The sequence below is a fragment of the Terrapene carolina genome, unplaced genomic scaffold (genome assembly GCF_002925995.2).
Source record: "Terrapene carolina triunguis isolate 2854851 unplaced genomic scaffold, T_m_triunguis-2.0 Scaffold136, whole genome shotgun sequence".
Lineage (NCBI taxonomy): Eukaryota > Metazoa > Chordata > Testudines > Emydidae > Terrapene > Terrapene triunguis.
In genome coordinates this window covers 1,568,133-1,590,698 of record NW_020664487.1, presented here as the reverse complement: position 1 = coordinate 1,590,698, position 22,566 = coordinate 1,568,133, and the positions used below count along the sequence as shown (strand labels likewise).

At 41.4% G+C, this 22,566-nt stretch overlaps 1 protein-coding gene across 2 annotated transcripts in view; it reads right to left on the bottom strand.

Annotated features, from left to right (window-relative positions):
* ANTXR2 (ANTXR cell adhesion molecule 2) overlaps positions 1–22,566 on the bottom strand; it is a 183,202-nt gene that overhangs the window by 159,669 nt on the left and 967 nt on the right. For both annotated transcript variants that reach the window (XM_026653300.2, XM_026653299.2), the window contains exons 2-7: positions 19,207–19,278; positions 16,259–16,330; positions 8,166–8,247; positions 6,562–6,669; positions 6,388–6,456; positions 5,357–5,437 (exon numbers count right to left, since the gene is read on the bottom strand). In XM_026653300.2, the coding sequence (XP_026509085.1) occupies positions 5,357–5,437; positions 6,388–6,456; positions 6,562–6,669; positions 8,166–8,247; positions 16,259–16,330; positions 19,207–19,278 (484 nt within the window). The remainder of the gene's footprint in view (positions 1–5,356; positions 5,438–6,387; positions 6,457–6,561; positions 6,670–8,165; positions 8,248–16,258; positions 16,331–19,206; positions 19,279–22,566) is intronic.

Genomic DNA, 22,566 nt, shown 5'->3' with positions numbered 1-22,566 from the left:
AGATTTTTTGGCTCCCGAGGACAGCGTTATATCGAGGTAGAGATGTAATTTATATGGTTTGACAATCATGTTGGACTGTTTTTAAAATGGTGTTTTTCTCTCCCTTCTTCCTCTATGAAAGCCTGAACTTACTCTACAAGGGAAACAGTAAAATTGACTATACACAAAATAATCAATTAAAACAACAGAGACAAATATTTCTCTCTCTAATCTCCTTCAGTTATAATAATCTTAGGTACAACCTGTTACAGCAGAAAAATGTTCAGAGGGAGGAGGTTTTTTTAAGCTATTTCCCTTTTAGTGTCTGTTAAGCATCAAGTTCCTGTACCCTTATCTGATAAGTGTTTGGGGTTGTTTTAAATATTTTACTTCCCACATTATGCACTGTCAACTCGTAATATGAAAGCTAAGTGATGTCTAATTATAGCCGGTCACATACTTTAATGAAGTTACTAAAGAGAAATCCATATTTTAAAACGAATGTTACTTTTAAAGGTGTACTCTGTTCCAGTTCTGCTCTCAGAAACAGCCATGCAACTTCCACTCCCTGCACCCAAATCCGTGGGAATTCTGCATGCACATGTGAAGATAGAATCAGGATCCTTTCGTTTATTTTGTTTTTCAGAACCAGGTTTATTCAAGCAATTTAGATCTGAAGACCACATGCTCAACTGTACACAGTGTCCGTAATTGAACATTCCACAAACGCAGGCGAAACTCAAAATGTGAACCTTTCTGCAAGCCGGAGAAAAGTCTAGATCAGGTCAGATTGATTTAAGATTTGGAGTGCAGCCTCCCAATCATGTGGACCCTGAGGAACAAGCAGCAGGAAGAGACCCACTTCCATGCGGGCCAACATGTCCAAGGACTGCTGCCTCCTTGCTGGCCCCCTTCCTTTGAGGTCCTTGTCACCTATCCCCACTGGAAGAGCAGTACAGCAATGGAGTGGAGTTCCCAGTCAGTACAACAGCAGCAGGGAAGATGGTCCTAGCAAAGTGAATTCTGTTTTCAAATCGATTTGATTTACAACTGGATATCTACTGGAATAACAGAGGCTCAACCAGGAAGGACATCTCAGTGAGTGCCCGTTCCCCTGCTCACCCCATAAGCCTGCAGAACCCCAACCCTGTGGAGCTCCAGCATAAGAGCTTCGTTAGGAAAACTAGGATTTGGGGGGGAGGAGTGTGGGAGGAGGAAGGGAGGGAAAGAGATTAAAATGTAGGCCGCATCTGGCTCCCAGCTCTGTGTTTTAATCACTAGAGCCTGCTGCTTTTTCTCCGTAGAATGCTTCCACAACAATGTTCATTTCAGAATCAATTGAAACCATTAAGAAAATAGAGCTAAAGCGGTAAAATTTCCAGATGTGTATAAATAGGAATGTTTCCAATACAACTTTTTTTTTTAGAACAAGCTTGATTCTTATGCGACTTCATGAAGAACATTTCCACTTGTGGTTGAGATTTTTCGAAGCTGCATCTAAGGGATTTGGATACTCAATTCCTATTCATATTAATGGAAACTGGGCGCCAGGATCTCCTAGGAAACTTTGAAAATCTCAGCTTGGAGTTATTTTTTTAAGGACCTGGACGACTTCTCAAGCACATGCTAAAGTCCCATTGAAGTGTTCTAAGTTAGATGCTTCCTGAATCAGGACATGGATCCTCCAATGTACTAGGCCATCTCCTTGAAACGTGCTCACCATCCTTTAGCTCCCAACAAAGACCATAGGTGTTCAAGATGGTCAGCACCTCACAAGAGGTGCTCAGCCGCTTACGACACTGGTCCCTAGAACACTGATGTGGTTATTACACTCCAAATAGCCATTCCTGAATGGTACTTTAATAGAGAAGAAATATCTTAATTAAATCCCGTCCATATTAGAGAACATTTGAGCTCCTCATATGGTACCAAAATATCACACTGTGAAAGCAACTGTGCACTCCTAAGCTCTTAAATCTCACATTGCCCCTGTATTTCTTCCATTTGCTCATGAAGCCATACTTCCACATAATTATCAGCCAAACTAAATCAGTAAACCATTCCTGATAGGGTAACCAACTTGCCTTCAGCATTTTTCTTTTAAGCTACTAGACTTTCTGCGTAGATTTATTTACTCTGACAACTTTGTTCATTTGATACTTTGTAAAGCTGGATATTAACAATGCCAGAAAAGCTTACAGAACTTCATGTGAGTTATCACCGCACAGAAGTATGCATAAATCAAATAAATTGTTCAAATACAGTATATGGGGATATTATTCAAAAGAAATGTGGCACAATACGTAGATGGGTAAATCCTTGCTGACTTCATTGGGAATTGGAGCAAGTAAAAACTAAGAAAGAACTTCAGGATTTGGGCTAGAATTTTTCAAAGGTTATGTCTATGTTGCACTGCACACCACTGGTGGCAGCATGGGGAGTACATGTAGCTTCCCACCACAGTGAAAGGCAGGTGGTGTCCACACTGCAGTGGGTGGCTACATGCATCAGTGAAAGGCTCTGGCAGTGGGGAGGCGGCAGAGAAAGGCCCCGGCAGCTGCCCCAGCCTTTCCCTTCCCCATTGCCTCTCTCTGTCAGAGCCTTTCCCCACTACCAGAGTCTTTCCCTGTGGTGGAAAAAGTTAGCCAAAGCCCCATTACTAACGTATGGACGTTTCAATCACTGCCCTAGAAATGAGCAAGTGATATCGACAGTGCCCCACTGTCCAGCTTCCACATGGATAACATTTTCCAGGGGGGAAATGGATACCAATGGATTTTTCAGATTGCTTCTCAAAGCATTTAAATCCTTGAAGTTGGAGTCATGGGCTGTAAAGCCAGAACTTTTCAGGACCTTAAGAACAAAAATTAAAAATCTAAACCACCAAATCAACAACCGGATTATTTTTTGTTTATCCCAACAAACATAACCGAAATGAGCCCTTCCTTGTGTTTCCAGACAACCTGAATAGCTGCAACACAAGCTTTTCTTGGAAATATACAAGCAATAAGCTAAGCCCTGAAACATTTGTTCAAACTGCTGTCTGTTAAATATAAATCTACGCTATTCAAGCGCTCAGTTACAGCTTATAAGGAATAGTCCATGCGTTTACGATCTAGACTAGATCTTCCTTAAAAAGCCAGTCAGTCCCACACAGTATTTCTGGGATGAAGCACATCCTATTTTAAGGATGGGATTTTCACAAGCACCAAAGGGAATTGAATTTCAATGGGAGTTTGGTGCTGAACTCTTTAAGAGCTTTTTTAATCCCACCCTGAAAAACTAAAGATTAAATTCACCCCAGTGTACATCAGTTTCTGCCAGGGCACAGGGCCCATGGTGGCTCATAGTTCTTGGGGTGAAATAATGCAGATACACAGACCCTCTTCTCAGCCATCTCTGCCAGGAGTCTGACAGACAACAAATGCAGCCTCAAAAATGGGTGTCACTGACCAGCTAAAGTAGGTGGCCAAACCAGCTAGGGGATGCATTGACTCTACACATCCTAATTGTACCTTCCACAAGTTGGGCTCCTAAGGAAAGCCTATGAGAAACTATACTTCCCCTATCCTTCAAAACCTGAGAGAGGAGCATGGTGGAACCACCGCTTAGCCTCTAACAAGGAAACAGCAGCCCCTTGCTAGCACTAGGAGGTGCAAACTGATACTCCTTGTATTTATGAGGTTGACTCTTGCCATATATAGTTGAAAAACATTATAAATGTTTAGGTCATGGGGTTTCCAAGGACATTAAACAATTAAGGCCAAATACTCAGCTGGTGTAAATCAGTTTAGCTCCATTAACTGTGCTAGGCCGATTTACAGCAGCAAAGGAACTGGCCCTTAAAGTCTTCAAAATAATGACAAACAGGCATTCCCTAGCATTTCCCACATGGATTGACTATCTCTTAAGGGAGATGAAGTAAGAGCCTGAACAGATTGACTGCATCTCTTTAGACTGGACGAAGAATCTTCTGAAACAATATACAAGCAAAGAGAAGAAAAAATAGTTTAATCTATACCAGTAACTTCTAGAGAAAAACCACATTATTCAATGGAAAAGTAGAGACAAGTTCATGATTTCATAACTTAGTTATAAGTAGTGTCCTTTGTTTAAAAAAAAGGGGGGGGGATGGAGGGGGAACAGCAGTGGGGTCTGTCTTGGGAAGAGAGCTTCATTCATTAGTATATTATAGCCTTACATTTGACATTCAGTTTGCACTATTTTCCTTTATGAATAAAAGCTATATTGAACAACATATGGAGCTTAAACCAGCTTGAGATCACTGCCTATCAGGCTGACCAACAGTCGCATTGTTTCCTTCTACTCCTCTGTCTGTCTGCATCCATCTGTTGTCTTTTGCCTTATACTTCGATAGCAAACTCTTTGGGGCAGGGACAGCCTTTTTGTTCTGGGTTTGTACAGCACCCAGCACAATGCGGTCCTTGTCCGCGGCCAGAGCTCTTATGCACCTACCGCAACACAAATCATTAACAACAATAACAAACATCATCTTTTAAGGCACTGGTGCTCTGACAATTATCCAAACGACACCGAATTTCCTCTAAAACCAAATACGTAAGTTATGGTCCATTCAACTGAAGATGCCTACTTGACCGAACCAACTAAAATATAGCCTCGTCACTGACCACATCAAAAGCATGAACCGCGTCTCTTGGTTTCATCCCTTCATATCCCTTTCAAACAAATCACTGCAAATCAGTTCATTCACCCACACTCATTAATGGGACCCTTTGGTGAAATGCATAAAATGCAGGAGTAACAAACCAAACTAAAAGACTGTGTTCTTACAGGGGAAAAAAGTGGGTAAAAGCAGAGGCCAAAGTGATGCTTCCAGAATACTTCCATATTCTTACTCATTTCTGGTTAGTACCATAACTAGCTTATGGAATACTTTAAAGCCAGTTGTTACCAAACTATTTTGAATAGCTGTACCACGTCACCAGACTAAGCCCTTAACTGTAAAAGTTTCCACCTCGTCCCCTTGATTTAGGAAAACTCACCTAAGCTTGCATTTTGCTAACTCTATACTGAGCCAGACCACATGCAATTCAGTAGATGGCAGGCAACAGCAATGTATGGAAATGCATCACTAAGGTAAGAAGGGTAAATGTATTGCAGATACCAGTGACTGGGAACTATGAATTTAGGGCCCAATTCGGCTCAATGAAATCAATGGAAATGGAGGGCTCTCAGCACCTCTCAGAAGGCAATCAGCTCCTTGCAGGCCTTTAGACTAAACCTAGCTAATTATAATGCAATTGCCTTTCTGGCAAAACCAAGCCTCCACAGAAATCAAGAAATTGCTTCTAAAATCCATCAAATGTTCTGAGAATGAGTGTTTAATAATACTCACAGAATTAATTATTCCTTTAAGCGCTTGGAATCCTCCAGTGACAGGGAAGACTTGTTCTTTTGTATCAGCAATTTTTTCAAGCTTTGAAAAACAAACACAAATAACTTGGCAGACCAAACACGTTGCACAATATTTTTCAGCCTGAAAATCTAAACATCGGTCTAAAAGCAACAGGCTCTATCATTTAGCAAGGGAATGAAAATCCTGGATCCCATGGACATTCTGGCCCACAGTTAAAGAGAGCAGTTATGTTTTTTCTGAGCAGGAGTACTTGCTGCTACATGATATGCAGCTAATCCCACTGTATGGTAACCACTCAAATTCAAATAAAACCAGAGTAAGAGGATCCCTAAATACAGACCGTTTCAGACAATCATTTTACTTCTCTTCTTGGAGTGGAGTTAAAAATCAGCACTAAAACTAAGAGAGAGATAGGTGGTGCAAATTTTCTGCTTCCCCGTTTGCTTCATCTTACTTTACAAAGTTTTTCCACATACCCTTTCTTTAAGGTTCCTTCTGTACACTTTTCCATTTAAAGTCCAAGTCTTCCTACCCCATTTCCATCCGCTCTATAGTGCTAATTCTGCAAATGATCAGTTTATATGAGCACAGGACCTATAGATAAATCTTCAGTTGATGAAAAAAAAACAATAGTCCTTCTTTTGTTTTCCAAAACAAAGACTATTGTCCCCTGTCAACTCAAAGCTTATCTATAGACACTGTACTCATGCAAGCTGTGGTCTAAGCTGGTTAACATTTGAATGGAAAGTTTACCTAAATTATCTGGTTCAGGCGGCTATCAATAAGTGTAATTCATTTCTGAGAGATCCTTTATGTAATAGAACAGTGGCATCCACTCATTCTTTTTACTTCTATTAATAAGCAAATGTCTAAGTATCTACTTCCTGCTCTGGAGAAGATATTGCACTGTTCCAACATAAGTAAAGTACATTCATCTACCACAGTGATGGCTGCCTTATAAAAACTTGAATTATGACATGAATTAGTAATAATAACAACAATGCACTTACTTGTTCTTGTTTAAAATCAAGGACCCCAACACAGTAAACTCTAGCCCCTAAAGTTCTGGCCTTATTTGCCTGTTCCAAAATAGAATGAAGAAAGAAATACACTATTTACACACCAGGCTATACACACACAAAAACACAGCAGAATGTAACAGACAGTTGCAGTTCGGTACTCACCTCTTTTTCTGCATACAAGGGGATCTGACCATCCAATTTACCATCTGTCAAAGCAATTATTATACTGGAGAACTTTGAGCCTCCTGCACCCTCAATTTGTTGATTTGCCTGAAAATGAACAATAATTATCCAGTTTGCAGTCATATCCGAACTTATAACCAAGGTGCTTCTACTAAATGAATGCAGCCATTTGAAATAATCCAAATAAGACTGAATGAGCAAAATCCATCCCTAGAACTCACCTCTTCAAGCAATCCCCCATCTCCCCTCTACCTATCATCCTTTCATTAATTTAAACCAGAGTTGGATCACAGCCTTGGATTGTAATTTGTTTAGGCTAAGGAGCATGACCAACATTTTCCAAAGTTACTAGTGACTTTAAGAGCCCCAGCGTTTGGGTCCACAAACTGACACACATTTAAAGCGGTATGATTTTCATACTCTGCAATTTTTTATGATTATGTCCCTTTAAGGGGTCTCACTTTCAATATTGCCAACCCCAAACCTTCAAAAATCATTAGACAGGCCCCAAAATATAATGAAATCAGATTAAAAAGAATAAGGTTTTTTTAAACAACAAATTTGGGGTTCTTTTTATTTGTCTTCTAATTTTTCAGCCCTTTACGTCACAGTGTCAAACTTTTCTCCACAACCGTGATGGCTAGAAACGTACTTTTTCTTTTTGATGAAAAGTTAGATTCTCACAGATTCCCTGGTCCCCAGGACCTGGGCCTTTAAATTAAACATCAAATATTGTGAGACTCTCAATAAAATTACAAGAGTCAACAACACTGCAAATTGGATACCCCAAAATTAAGGGAGCTAAAATCACTAGTCCTATGGAATATTTTGGCCCATGTCTTTATCTCGGTTTGTAAACAAACATGAACATTTTAGATGCTCTATTAATGTTCTGTAATAATAACAGCAACACTATAAAGCTGTGGTTATTTACTATACCCATTCTTTAACTGTTATACAGTGTTAGTTACTTATTCCATATGGGAAAACTAAGGTCCACCTCTTGACTCTAGGGGTATGTCTACAGTATCCGGATCGGCGTGTAGCGATCGATCTATCGGGGATCGATTTATCGCGTGTAATGTAGACACGATAAATTGATCCCCGATCGCTCTCCTGTCGACTGCTGAACTCCAGCAGTGCGAGAGGCGGAAGCAAAGTCGACAGGGGAGCCACGGCCGTCGATCCCGCGCCGCGAGGATGTGAAGTAAGTAATTTTAATTCGATCTAAGATACGTCGACTTCAGCTACGCTATTCTCGTAGCTGAAGTTGCGTATCTTAGATCGATCCCCCCCCCGCCTAGTGTAGACCAGGCCTAGGAAACAATACAAAAGAAACTCCATAAGGCAAACCTCACAGGATTTCCAAGCCCCTACATGGGTTTTTCCTCCTACCAGAACAATCTTTGCTTGAGTAAGGACCCTGGGATTTGGCCCTTAAAGACTATTGGATGTAAGATCCAGTAACAAAAAAATGCATGCAAAATGTTTTAAATGCATATTGTTTCGTTGTTACTTCAACAGGGCATTCAAGTCATAGGAGAACAGACTTTTATTTCAATTATAAGAGTATTAAAACTTACTAGTTTTAATCCTTCGTGCATGTATGTATCACCAGCTGGCTTCACACTACGTAAATCTTGAAGGCCTTGATTGATTACACTTCTGCGAATAATTAGAAAACAAGACCAAAGGTTGTTCAATCAATAAATGATGCTAAAAATCACATTGACAATTGGTAAAACTAATAGATTTTGATGTTCTGTATGTCCCATTGTATAAAAGGGCAAAAGTGTGACCCTGAAATTAAAACATGAAAAAAAAAATCATTTCCGCTCATAAACATTGTGCAGAGACAAATTTAAAATCATAACGAAAGCTGTGCTTTGGTAACAAATATGGTATGCCTAAGTGACGCTATGCTTTGGGGACTCAGAAAGAGTCAGATTCAAGAGGAGTGTTTCAGATGGAGCTTATACTGCAAACAAAGGTCCATGTACCAACTCTAGAACAGTTCACTGGAAATTGTGTCATACTTTTTGAAGTTTACTTAGCTTGCTCGCCTGCATTTACTTAGCTTCCAGGCACACGCAAATTAAAAAAGAACTCTACCAAGATCCACAACTTTATTTCTGCAAGCAGCATAATGGAATGATACACCTTCATAAGTACTGACAGGAGGTAATTCATGAGCCGGAGGGTGCTAAAACAGTATTACAATACTTAATTAAAGTCCGTTTTCTAAATAAAAAAAAATCTGTTCATTCTTTCAGCATTTGTAGGATGTTCTTGTGGTTAAAGCAATGAACTGGGATTCAGGAGAGCTGGGTTCAATTCCTGGCTTTGCCACAGACCCTGTGTGTGACCTCAGGGAAGTCATTTAACCTTTATGGGTTGCAGTTCCTCATTTGTAAAAAGGGGACAACATTGTTTCTCTGTTTTACTGGAAAACCGAAAGGATAAATCCACCAATGACTGTGAGGTGCTCAGATACTATGGGGACGGGGCTGTGGAAGCAAGTAGGCAGAAGTAAAGGAAATATTTTGAATGCAGTCAGTAGTAGCAAAAATAAAAGGATTACATTAAGAGGGCCAGAGCCTCAGATTCTCAGTCAGTTTTCACTTGGGGAAACTTCTAATGAAGTCAATGGGCATTTGCCCTAGTAAAGAGATTGTCATTTGGCCCAGAATGCACAGAACACAACAAATACAGATGACAATGAGAGAGAGTGAGGGATTGGCTAGGAAAGTATTTCCAGACTGCATGAAACCCTTCCTTAGGGCAGACAAAGAAAGAAAAAATTGGAACGCCACCCAGCCCGAATGCCATGCACAAGTCATTTGTTCCACTGATTAAGTTTCTCTACGTTTAGAAGCTTTACTCCAGAAGTACAATATGTAGATGTAAATTTCAATTTGCATTCAGCAACTGATATCCATATTGACAGTTGCAATTGCAAAGGAAGAGATTCTGTGTTAAATAGACGGAAGAGAACAAGTTACGTAAGGCAATACAATCTGTTTGATCCAAATATTTTACATTCAGCATCTATAGAAACAACTTGAAACTGATTATGTATGAATGCAGATTATAAGCCACATACTTAGTGCTTGCCAGAAATGAGTGGCAGCATGTCCACAGGCATTCATGTTCTGCTTGCCAAGAAACAAACAGCAACTGAAGTTCCAGTTTCTGAAACAGATTTCACATTGCAAAAATAGCTCTTGTACAATCAGCTCAGTTTTATCCAGTATGTCTCATGACCAGGCCTCACAGGACACGCTGGCATCTCCAGGCCTTTTTTTGCAGTTGGTTCTGGTGAAATCTTTGGCAACAAAAATTGTCCCTTCTGCAGCAGCAGGGAGCAGGTCACCATCTATCTTCCAGTACCAAAGCAGGCATTGTAACAAGGGGGTTCATGCTACCATCACCCCCACCCCACCCCGCCCACTCCCATAACTATCCAGGACTCTGCGGCTCTCCCTAATTCTGTACCTGTTGCTGTAGCCACCAGATTGTAAATTGTTCAGGGCAGGGAGCGCCTTTCTATGTGTTTGTACAGTGCCTACCGTAACGGGGCTAGGATCGCTGGTTGGGGTCCCTAGGCCCTGCTGCAGTGCAAATAAATCATCATCATCATAATGAATTCTAGAGCTCTGCAGGCCTGTCTTATGATTTAAGGTGGAGGGAGCGGAAGGGAGGGGGAGGAAAATCAATCCGTTCACTACAGTCTGTAACTTGCAGCCTGTCTGTGTTTGGGCTGAATGATTACAAATATAACATCTCTTCTCAATTCAACATATGTGCTGCATCACACCTCTGTCTTTTAGAAAAGGCATATTTAATCTATAATAGCTACCCTGTCTGTTCTTTCTTCTGCGCTTCGTAATTACTTAGATAATATCTCCACAAGCAGCATAAAGCAAGTAACACCCTTCTTACAAGGCTTCCATCATGTCTTGTCTAACCTAGATTGTAAACTCCTAAGGTCAAGGACCATCGGTGAAATCCTGGCCCTACTGAATTCAATGGGAGTTCTGCCATTCACCCCATGTCTTTCCTCTCTATGGTCCCAGTTCTGCTTCCCTTTCTCACGGTGAATAGTACCCTCCCAGGAGTACACCCATTTATTTCAGCGGGTCTATTCATGAAGTCAGGTGCTATTTAATATGAGTAAGGGTGGCTGACTCAGGTCTGACATAAGACTTAAAGAATACTGTTCACTCTGCACTGATTGCACTGCCGTCACTGGACTGCGTGGTGTACGACTCAATTCAGAATTTGGTCTAGACAGTCTAATGATGCAATAGTACTAAGCACTGAGACCCAACGTAAAATAAACTACAACATACCAGCATCTGCCATTGGCTGAGCACACACCTTGACTTTTCCTCTTTAGTAGGTCTAGTGTAGCTCTGCAATTCTTCATGCAGACTGAATTATTACATGGCATTTATCAGCTGAACAGATGCTGACAACACTGGAAGCCCTAGTCCAGATAACCCAACAGCTACTGACAATGTTTTTGACACCGTGTCATGTAACCCTGCCTTGATATAGCACTGAAAATGGTGTCAGCAGCCAGTGGCCTGTCTACGCTAGGGCTCTGAATGTTGCTAACATGCTAGCAATTTTAAAAGCCTTGCTAATGAAGACAAGACCATAGATGGTATTCTCTGTCAAGATACATGGCCTGATCAAACGTCCATTAAAGACAATGGATATTTAATGGGGGGAGGGATAGCTCAGTGGTTTGAGCATTGGCCTGCTAAACCCAGGGTTGTGAGTTCAATCCTTGAGGGGGCCACTTGGGGATCTGGGGCAAAATCAGTACTTGGTCCTGCTAGTGAAGGCAGGGGGCTGTACTCGATGACCTTTCAAAGTCCCTTGCAGTTCTAGGAGATGGGATATCTCCATTACAGACTTCCATCAACTGGATCAGGCCCCTACAAGGATACGTCACATAAAAAGAAACAGACTGACTTCGTAGCAGAGACCAACTTCCTTTGCATTAGTGTGAACAAATGTATTTCTGACAGGCACAAAGAGAGGGAACAAAATGTTACTTGATAGTGATGGAGAGCACATCTGAAAAAAATATGCTGAAGACACTGCTGAATGCCAGTTCTTGCTAGCAAAAGGCTTTGCCCTTGGAAATTAATACTGCTGAGGTCAGTGTTGGCTGGAATTGTCTGCTACATAAGCCTCAGGTCAGACAAGTTAAATTTGACAGAGGATTACTCTGATTTGTGAACCTGAGGTTTTCGAATTGGGGCTCTAAGTTCTTTTAGGCCAGTTCCAACTTCATATTTATTGACCATCCCACTCTGGCATCTCGCATTATTAGTCAGGATAGCTTGAGTACATCACCATCAACTGGCCTTTGAGAGTACACTCTGATTCCCAATAAGTACCTCCCCCAAAAACGTGTATGAGGGATTGTCAACGTCTTCTCCAACAAAATGCAGCTGTACCACAAAATGGCTATAATCCAACAGGTGTATTAGGAAGCACACACATACTTGTTGAAGGAAAAAATGTGTCATTTGACAAAAACAGGGAAGTTTCATCCCACATCTGTGCACAATATGCTCCACGCACTACCTAGAATAACCTCTGCACATCCCCCTCCTCAGCTGAATCACATAAATTAATGAGAAGCTCTCTACCTTCATGTGCTTTTCACACATCTTAGCGCAGTTAATAAATGCAAACTTCCCACAAAACTCCCTTCCAGAGGTAACTGGCAAATTTTCATTGATGTGATACTATGCGCTTCTACTACAACATTTGGGGCTCATTTGTCGTCTCAGTATGAAGAAGGTGGGTAACTGGAAAATTAGGTGCATCTTCTGAATGTTACATGTGCAGCACAACAGTCTGTATACTGCTCTGGCTGGCTACATTCTGGCAGACCTTCCATGCTAAAATAAATGAGTGTAAAGTTAAGCATGTAGAAATGCTTTGCTGGGTTGGTTCTTGCGTGTACTCATGATATGCATGTGCAACAGAATACAGAGAGAAGCCCATCCTGGCACATACCATACAAGCATCATACATAAAGACAGTGGGCCTTATCCTGTGGTCCTCACTCGTGCAAAGTATTCGGTAACATCAAATGGAGTTCTGCCCAAGTGAAGACAGCAGGATCACACCCCGTACATATGGCCAAAGGTCTGAGTCAAACACTAATTATAGTTGGCAGAAGCTAGGATATGGAAACTACCGTTATATCTGCCAGCACACAAGCAGCCACAGGAGTATACAAAGTATATTGTGATGCCTGTATCATGTGCTTTTCCTGGCCACCGGTTTTTGATAAAATTATGCTGTTCTGTGGCTAAAGAGGATTTTAGTCTCCAGGGCTGTCAATATGGCACTTCTCACCAACACAAAGTTCCCTTTAACTTTAGGTTTTTACTTCTAGGGTGTGTTCATACCATGTGTGTCAATACAGTTGAAATATGTTGTAAAAATCAGTATGAACTGTACTTTGTAAAGACTTAGTGTAGCAGGGTGGACACCTGCTACTGCCCTGAGGGGTTGGAAAAGCCCTGCAGAGGGCTGGGGCAGGGCAAGGTAAAACCCTGGCTGATTGGGGGAGGTTGCTGCAGCTGGGCCACACCCTAATCAGAGCCCAGATGGCTGGGAGCCAGGAGCCCAAGAGTCTCTCTCTGCCTTCAGAGAGAGAAGGGCCTGGCTGCAGGGAGCTAGACAAAGAGTACCTGAGTGGAGCAGGACTGGGGAAAGCCTGGGGAGCTCCAGCCTGGAAAGCCCCAGGCTGCGGCCTAGTATTAGGCCAAGGGGCACTGGGGGTTGCAGAGGGCAGCCCATGGCTAGTCCAAGGCAGCAGGTCCAAACCCCCCTTGTCAGTGATGAGTGGCCTATACTGCAGTCTGCACCAGGGAGCGGGGGCTAGTTGGTGACTGGCAGTGGCCTAGTGCTGAGGCAAGGTGGGGATAGTGGGTGGGGGTTCCCCAGGGAGGGGAGACCCAGATCTGTGGGGTACTGCCAGGGGGCAGCATCCCAGTAATAGGGGCACCGGGTCCTGGGAGGGACACGGAGGCCAGAGAAGAGGACAAGGCGGATCACCGGCCTGCAGAGGGCGCTCCAGAGGCTGGTGAGCTAATTCCCTGGACGACCTGCAGGAGGCGCCGCATGGGTGAGTCTGGACCTCTCTACAACTAGTATTCAACTCATTAAAATACAGTAAAACTTCACTGACTTGAACAAATGACTGGAAATTCATTGTGGTTTACTGAGATTTGTGAATTAGCAAGTAACAAAACACAATTCATAACAAATCAAAGATACTGCGTCACTCAATGGTACTAAGTCCCTAATACTGCAATGTGCTGAGCCCCTCATCTTCTGCTGGAGCCAATGGGAGTCAAAGATGCTGAGTTGTTCTCAGCTGTTGGACTCCTTAATATTTAGAATCAACGTTTTTCAAAGCGTATCTGCATTAAAAATATCTCTACTCAGGGCTGGTCCACACTAACCCCCCAGTTCGAACTAAGATACGCAACTTCAGCTACGTGAATAACGTAGCTGAAGTCGAAGTATCTTAGTTCGAACTACAAGGTACTTACCGCGGGTCCACACGCGGCAGGCAGGCTCCCCCGTCGACTCCGCATACTCCTCTCGCAGAGCAGGAGTACCGGTGTCGACGGTGAGCACTTGCGGGATCGATTTATCGCGTCTAGACAAGACGCGATAAATCGATCCCAGAAGATCGATTGCTTACCTCCGGATTCGGCGGTAAGCAAAGTATAGACGTACCCTCAGTCATGTACGTACAGTTACTGTGATTACTACCCATCTTCCTCATCTTCTTTCACAACCCCCAATGAATCACAAATGGGTAATTTTTTTTCAGTATTTGCGTGCACCGATGCCTCAGGAAATATTGGATGACAGAAAGGAAAGGAAGAGGAACTCACTTATAACGAAATGTGCTCCTCCAGAATTCTCCTTTCTAGAACTGATATTCATAGAAAAATATGTTTTAACTCCTTCACACGACTGAGAACATACTACACCGACTCACTGAAACAGCACCTGTGCTTCTGTGGAGGGATGCCAAAATTCTGCCTAGGCATTCAAAATAGTGTGAACTACTGTATCAGTCGTGACTGTCAGTGTTCAGGAAGGAATATGGCATTGAAAAGAATTAAGCGTCCATTGAAATCAAGAGAAAGAGACTCCCATTGACTTCAACAAGTGCTGCAGCCGGCCTAAAACGCCTTATCCTGCACTCTCTGAAGTAATTTAGAATTGTGATCTATAACCTCACTCCTCTCTACATCTGCCCATAGCATAGACCAAAAATTCAAGTCAAGTCAATTTTTCAAGTCAGGCCACTTTTTCAGCTGCCGAAGTATGGATTTAGACGAATAATTTGAGGCACCCAGTTCTGCAAATCTTGCCTTTTACCTCTGGTAAAAATATTGTTTTCTTGACCTGCTTATTTATTATAAAAACCAATAAACAAACTGAACATAATAAAACATGCCTTAGTGTTACTCAACTGCAAGGAGGCAGAGAGAGAGGAACGCCTCACTTCAGTCCCTCACAAGTTGTTTATGTGGCTTAATTACTTCACAAATTGTTCATAATCCAAGAATTGTTCCTTATATGATTTGAAATGAGCTACCCATCAGCATTTTCTCAAACTGCTTAACTGCTCTGTTTTGGGGCTTTTCATGCTGTTTTGACGTGGTTCAAAAGGCACGTGTGGGAAAAATATCAGAGTTTTCAGTAGTTTGACATGAGATCAATCTAGAGTGGTGACCCTTGAAAACACTGCAATGACTCTCGGCAGGAAGCAATGTTCTGTAATGTAGATTTCCTGTTGTTTCTGATGTGACTTTTTCTACTAGTTCACTTTGCAACAGTCTCCCCTTCTAATGGTGTATTTTTCTCTTCTGTTTCCTTTTTTTCCTTCCTAGCTTTCCCTCCAACCTTTCCCTGACTTTCCCAGAGCTGGTCATTTTTTTTCTTCCCTTTGAAAACAAAGCAAGCAGTCTCTTCTTATGCCAGCATGGATATGCAAATCAAATGACAAGAGGTGCAGCAAACAACTCCTCAACCCTCTCTTCAACTCAAGGCCATAAACAGCAACTACAAGGTCCATCAGACCTCCACTGATTCAGGCTGGTCCCAGATACCAGCACACCTTCTAATGCCTATTTAGAAATCAACAATATTGTTTTCAGAATTTTTATTTTAAAAAAATCCTGGTTTTATGTACCTTTTCCATATCAAATGTAACATTTATCGGACATATTAATTTAATGTAACAAGGTTTGTCTTGATCGCAGCATTTACACAGAGCTTCTGCATCCCTGGATTTCAGTTTACAAAGACGAGCAAGCATCATTCTCTCCATTTTGCAAATGAAGAAACTGAAGCATACGGCGGTGAAGTGACTTGCCTGTGATCACACATCAAGATAGTGGCAGAGTTGAGACAAAGAACCTAGATCATTTGACTCCCTCGCTCATTCTGACTTAGTGGACCATCCATTGGGATGTTCACAAAAATAAACCCAGACATGAACTGTTGCCTTATGATTCTGAGGTTTCCATACTGGCTGCCCCTTGAAAGTATCAATCATTTTGCTAACGTCCTCTGATCTAGTAAAAGCCCTAAAGAAAAGGAATAATGAACTAACCTGTCTCCAGTTAATGGCATAATGGCTTGTGCTTGGGTGGAAAACACTATGAAGGATAATCTCATCCGGGGGCTGTTAAAGAAAAGAAAAATACATACATTTTAGACAAATGAAAAGAGAGCCTTGTACAGTATATCCATCCATCATCTTTTTGCCTTTCTTTATTAGCGTTATTCTCATCATCTTATTTCCAAAGCATACACTTTCAAACTGCAAATCAAGAATGTGCAGAAGAAAAAGGGAATTAATAAGCTGTTTACTTCTTGAGCTCATACCTCTCTTGCCCTGGTGTTCTGCAAAATGCAGAAGCAAAATTATTGTTTTCTTTCTTGCTTTATCATAGGCGGTAGATAAACCCAAGTTAAACTGAGGTATTTAACCTCAAAAATTCATGCACAGAACTGCAGTTTGCATATTGCAATATAATGAGGCTTCACATTTTTAAGGCATGCATGTACATTTTTGTACTCACCCAACTATGGGTGCGTATGCAACTCGGGGATTTGCACACACCCATTTTTGCACATGTGCAATTCTAATTTATGCACATGCACTGGTTGTTATGGGCATTTTGGGACCTGTGCAAAAGCGAGCTTACATTTTAAAAGTTTGGGCCTGACACAATTTAAGACTTTTGGACCAAATTCATATCGGGTGTGAGAAGGCACAACACTAGTAATATTAAAGTAGCAGCACCCACTTATTCCAGGTCTGAATTTGGCTATTTCATTTAAAACAAAGTTTAATTATCTGCAGTTTCTCAATGAGAAGGTTCCAGTGTTCTTCAAAGATATTTGTAATAGATAAAAGCAATTCTCTCAAAAGGATTATTGGGCAAATGTATGCCATAATCAGCAATATGACCTAAACACAAATTTAGTAAGGGAGCAATCTTTTCCCTTGATGTAGATTCTTAACTCCTCTCATGTTAAGAGGAATTATACAACAGACATCAGTTGAAGACTAGTCCCCCACTAAGACTGATTGATGCTTTTGATGGCCAAGACAGTGACATTTGTAAAATGGGTTCTAACAGCATCTCACCTCTCCTTTTTGAAATCATAACATTTTAATTTATAAATGTATCAGAGAAATATACACTGAAAATTATTATAAGATTCATAATATTTGTGTGGCTACGTGAATGTATTAGGTTAACATTAATAAGGATAAATATCAGTATAATTTTAATTATTATATTTTAGTTCATGTGTGTTAATTTTTAAAACTTTTTGTCTGATCATAAGTATCAGAGAAATTATAATGTGAATATGTGACAGATCTGCAGCATGTTACTTTGATTTAAGACACTGTCCTAGTCCTTCCACTGAGGTTTTACCTGAGAAAAGACAAAAAGTCCATTTAGTTGTCACAAGCAGTTGTCAAACAGACAACACAATGCTTTCAGTCTGAAATACTTTGGATAACATAAGCAGCTAATGAAGATCACAAGAGGGATCTTTTCAGTTGAGATGTGAGTCCTTTGAGTTACCTCAGAGTTATGAATGGATTTGACTATCTGAATTGGTCATTAAGAAATACATAAAATATCCTCTTCATCAAACATCCTTTATTTCATTTCACTATCCGAGCATTCAGACTCTAGAGTGATGTGTGGGGGCAATATACCTACATACATACACAGTCATAGGCATGTAACACAGGAAATAAATGTGTGATACTGCTGCCGGCCTACATCCTGCCAACCAATCAAAATGGAAAGCAGATGTACAGCTCACACTGGTATCATCTAATTTTTAGAATGACCCTGTTCAGTGTTTTCACTGCATGCTGAACTGAACAGCCTCAGACAACTACTAAACAATTCTCTGCTGTTCTTTCCACAACTAATATTTTTAAATTAAAAAAGGGGGGGTGTCTGATTGTCATGTATAATAAGGGCACTATACACTACTCAGGCAGCATAAAAGAGCCTTAATATGGGTGTAAATCATGTAGAAAATCAGGCTCATATATTCTGTGTTCTTCAGCTGATCCAGCCAGACCAACACTCTAATCCAGCTGTTGCAAAAGGGAGTGTCACTTGGCTGCAGAAGAGGATGCACCAGTGGCTTTGTAATGAACAAACACACCCTTTTTTCACCACTAACTGAAAGGAAGAATGGCCAAAGCCTCTTCAGAGTCTCTCAAACTTTCAACTTTGTCACCCAGGCTTCTTTTACATACAATTTGACCTTAGCAAGATGGATGGAAGCAATATTTAATTATGCAACCCTTATTCATGTCCTCTTCATTAGCTGGCCAAGCTTACAATTGCCTACTGTATTTCATTTTCCACAGGAAAAAATTAACTCCCATAACATCCTGTATTCTGTGGGTGGTTATTTTTTTTTAAAGGAAGGTGTTTCATTACACTAATTCTTAATTTAAACAAAAATATAACAAGCCAAATTGTGACAGCAACATTTGTCAGAGGGGAAGAATTGTTGTTTATAAATAAAGTTTGTTGCATATATACAATGCATATATTAAACTGGCGCAAACTTTAAACACATGCCTGCACTTGAGAAGCAAAAGCGTTCCCTTACTTTTAGGCTGGATCACATATTCACTTTAAATTTCCTGATATCTTTATCGTGACCTCTAAAATTAGGATAATGCTAAACAATAGAGGCAAAGAAATAATATATCAGAATCCACTGATGTTGTTTATGGGAGAAGCAATGTTAAAAAAAGATAATCAAATCAAATATAAGATCAAATTAAGAATCCAATATTTAAAGATGCTTGCAGATTAACATTTTACTAAGGTGCAAACATGGTGACATCATAAAGTGAGAGTTTATTGTCCAGTTTATCTGAATACTAGAGTTCAAATGCTTTATATGCTTATGAAAGGTTTACAGCCGATAACCTTCCAGAAGGATTTGTTTTGTAACATACCCCAGTATCAATTAAAAGCAGAAGCTACCAAAGGGAAAACATACCTCACAAATCTGTCTGTGAGTTGTTTTACAAAATCATAGATCTCAACCCAGTTCTGTGCTACACTCCCAGATCTGAAAAGAAAACAAAACAAAACAGATGAGTATGTTTTAGTTCAGGAAAAGCAGACAATAAAGATTACAACGTAAATACTTCCATCCATTTAATTTTTTCAGGGGGAGGGAGGCAGGAATAGGTATTGCCATAATGCATTACTACATTATTTCAAATGATCTCCAGCAGGTTCATGGTAGTTCTGCCACATCATCTTCCTGTGACAATCTGTCAATCTACTGCATAGCATGATGCATTTAGCATACAGCACAATACAGGAAGCTGCACATGTCAGTTTTGTGATAATGTGCTTCTCTGTGATTCCCAGGTCCACAGATTAAAACAGAGACGTTCACTCTCGCAAATTGAGGGCCTTTCTACCTTACCACTTTGCCTGCGGCACACTATGAACAAACTTTATCCCCCCCAAAAGGGGATGGCAGGAGATGCAGTTAACTAGACCGGGCCAAAAAAAAAAAAATAGTTTATGGCACAGTTCTGTCAGAAAACGCAGTTACCGGGAGTTAAAAATCAAAACATTTTGTGGGAACGTGTCAGTTTCAATTAAATTTTCAATGGGAAAAGTTGAAATGATTCACTTTGATTTTCTCATTTTGTTTTGATAATCATTATTATTTATGTTACTATAGCGCTTAGTGATGGACCACTTTGTGCTGGGCACTGGACAAACACAGAATAAAAAGGCTTGTCCCTGTCCCAGAGAAATTACAACGTTGAGATGTTTCAATACAGTAAGAATGTTTCATTTTGACTTTATTGTTTCAATTCATTTCTTTTATACTGTTATCACTTCACTTCTCTCACACATGTCAACTCCTTTTCCCAGGTAGGTCAGAGGAGCTCTTTCTTTGCCACTTCCTCCAGTCCCTGGCACAAGTTGATAAGTCTTGGAGTTCCAGTCGTTTTCTCTTCAAACTTCTCTTGACAGAGTCTTTTCATCCCATCCTTGGTCTTCCACATCCTTTCTTGCTGTCTTCATCCTCCCACGCTCTGCTGGTCCTCGTTCTCCCATTCTTATCACACGTCCAGCCCACCTCAACCTTGCACTCTCCAGCCTATTAATCACTGAGAATCCCAAATGCATCTTCCCTCTCATTTCTTCCATGCACACTCCATCTACCCTCCGTGTGCCTGCCATTCTCCTCAGTACATTATTTTCTACTACCTGTATCTTCTTATCTTCCATTTCTGTAAGGCCCACTGTTTCCAACCCAAACACATGTGGCACGCACTTTTCCACTGTTTGTTACTCAGTTGTCAGTTCTACACTATTCCTGCCGCCCACGCACATTGGATTCCTCTTTTCAGTTCTCCAGATCTCTCTTTAATGGCACCAAATGTACTTCCCCCAAGTAGACAAATTCTTTCTTATGATTCAGCTTCTCTCCCAAAATAATATAATTTAAATAATAGGGATAGCTCAGTGGTTTGAGCACTGGCCTACTAAACCCACTGTTGTGAGTTCAATCCTTGAGGGGGCCATCTGGGGCAAAATCAATACTTGGTCCTGCTAGTGAAGGCAGGGGGCTGGACTCGATGACTTTTCAAGGTCCCTTCCAGTTCTATGAGATAGGTATATCTCTCCCGAAACTTCAATCAACGGGTCTTCTTCCTCTTTCTCTACTTGAATAATTTCTGTCTGTTTTGTGTTTACTTTCAAACCATGATCTTCAAACACAGATGCTTTTATATGGTATTAAAGTATTAATTCAATATTATATTTGTGTGTGGTATTTAATATTGTATTATATTGTAATGTTTTGACATTATTGAAACAAAAAATGTTTACTTTATAAAATGAAGTATTTTGACATTATTGAAATGGAACATTTCAATGGCTCTGAATCAAATTTTTTTTCAGAATTTTTATTTTCTGGGAAATTTTGGCTTTTTGTTCTAGTTTGGACTGAAAACAAATGTTAGAATATCAGAATTTTCCATGGAACAGACATTCCATTCTTTGCCCAGCTCTACAGATAGCCATTTTCCAGTAAGGGCTCAGCCTGCTCTTGGCAAAAGAGAATCCTCCTCTCTTTCACAGAAGGCCACAAGGCAGATATCCTCACCGCCTTCCAGCACAGGGAAATTCAAACCTCCAAAGACAATGCCAAACTGAATTAATAAACCATCTACAGCCACTTCCCCATGCACCCTGTAGTAATCTCAAGAGAACTAAACACATAACCCCTCTTCCACTGTTTATTCACCACATTTTGCTGTAACCCACTGACACACAATATGGAACATAACCTCACCAAACACCTGTTCACCCACACACAGAGACACAACACCACTCACACATCTCACCTACAACAACCCACAGACACAAACCATGCCTAACAACACAATCCCATGCAGATACATACACACAAACCCCGCTTACGCTCCAAACACAGATACAACCCCAACATCTCACCTATACTCCACACACAGAGGCGGGCAAAAACCCAACCTCTATATGCACATCCCAACTACAGCCCCATACAGACACACAGACAGACACATACACACACCCCAACTACACCTCCATACAGATACCCACACCCCAGACAGACAGACACACACCAACCATCTATATTCCACACAGCTACAACCCCACCATCCCATCTATTCTCCACACACACAGCACAAACCCAACCTCCACATCATCACCCCACCTATACTCACACAACACTCCCTACAAAGAGAGACCCCCCCACTACACCTCCATAAAGAGACACATGCCCCAATTACACCCCCATACAGAGACACACACCACCTACATCCTCATATAGAGACATCCCATGTAGCCACAAGCCTTCCAACTACACCCCATACAGACACCCACACCCTACCTACATACACACCAACTACACCCCCATGCAGACACACACACACCCCTCTCCCCTACAGCAATAGGTGCTGAAATTAGGGGTACTCAGGGTGCAGCAGCACCCCCTGGCTTGAAGTAATTTCATCATATCCAGGATTTACAGATTGGTTCAGTAGCTCTCAGTATCCCCACTATGCAATTTGTCCCAGAACCCCAACCAAGAGAGAGAGAGACACACACACACACACACACCCACCCCCCCCCCCCCCCCCACCCCAACCCAACCCCCCACCCCCCCCCCCCCCCCCCCCAGAGACACACCCACCCACCTACACCCCCACCACGCAGACACACACACCCCCATGCAGAGACACACCCACCAATACATACCTACTCCCCCACTCAGAGACACCCCCACCCACAACACCCCCATGAAGACGCACACCTACACCCCCACGTGCGCGCACACACACAC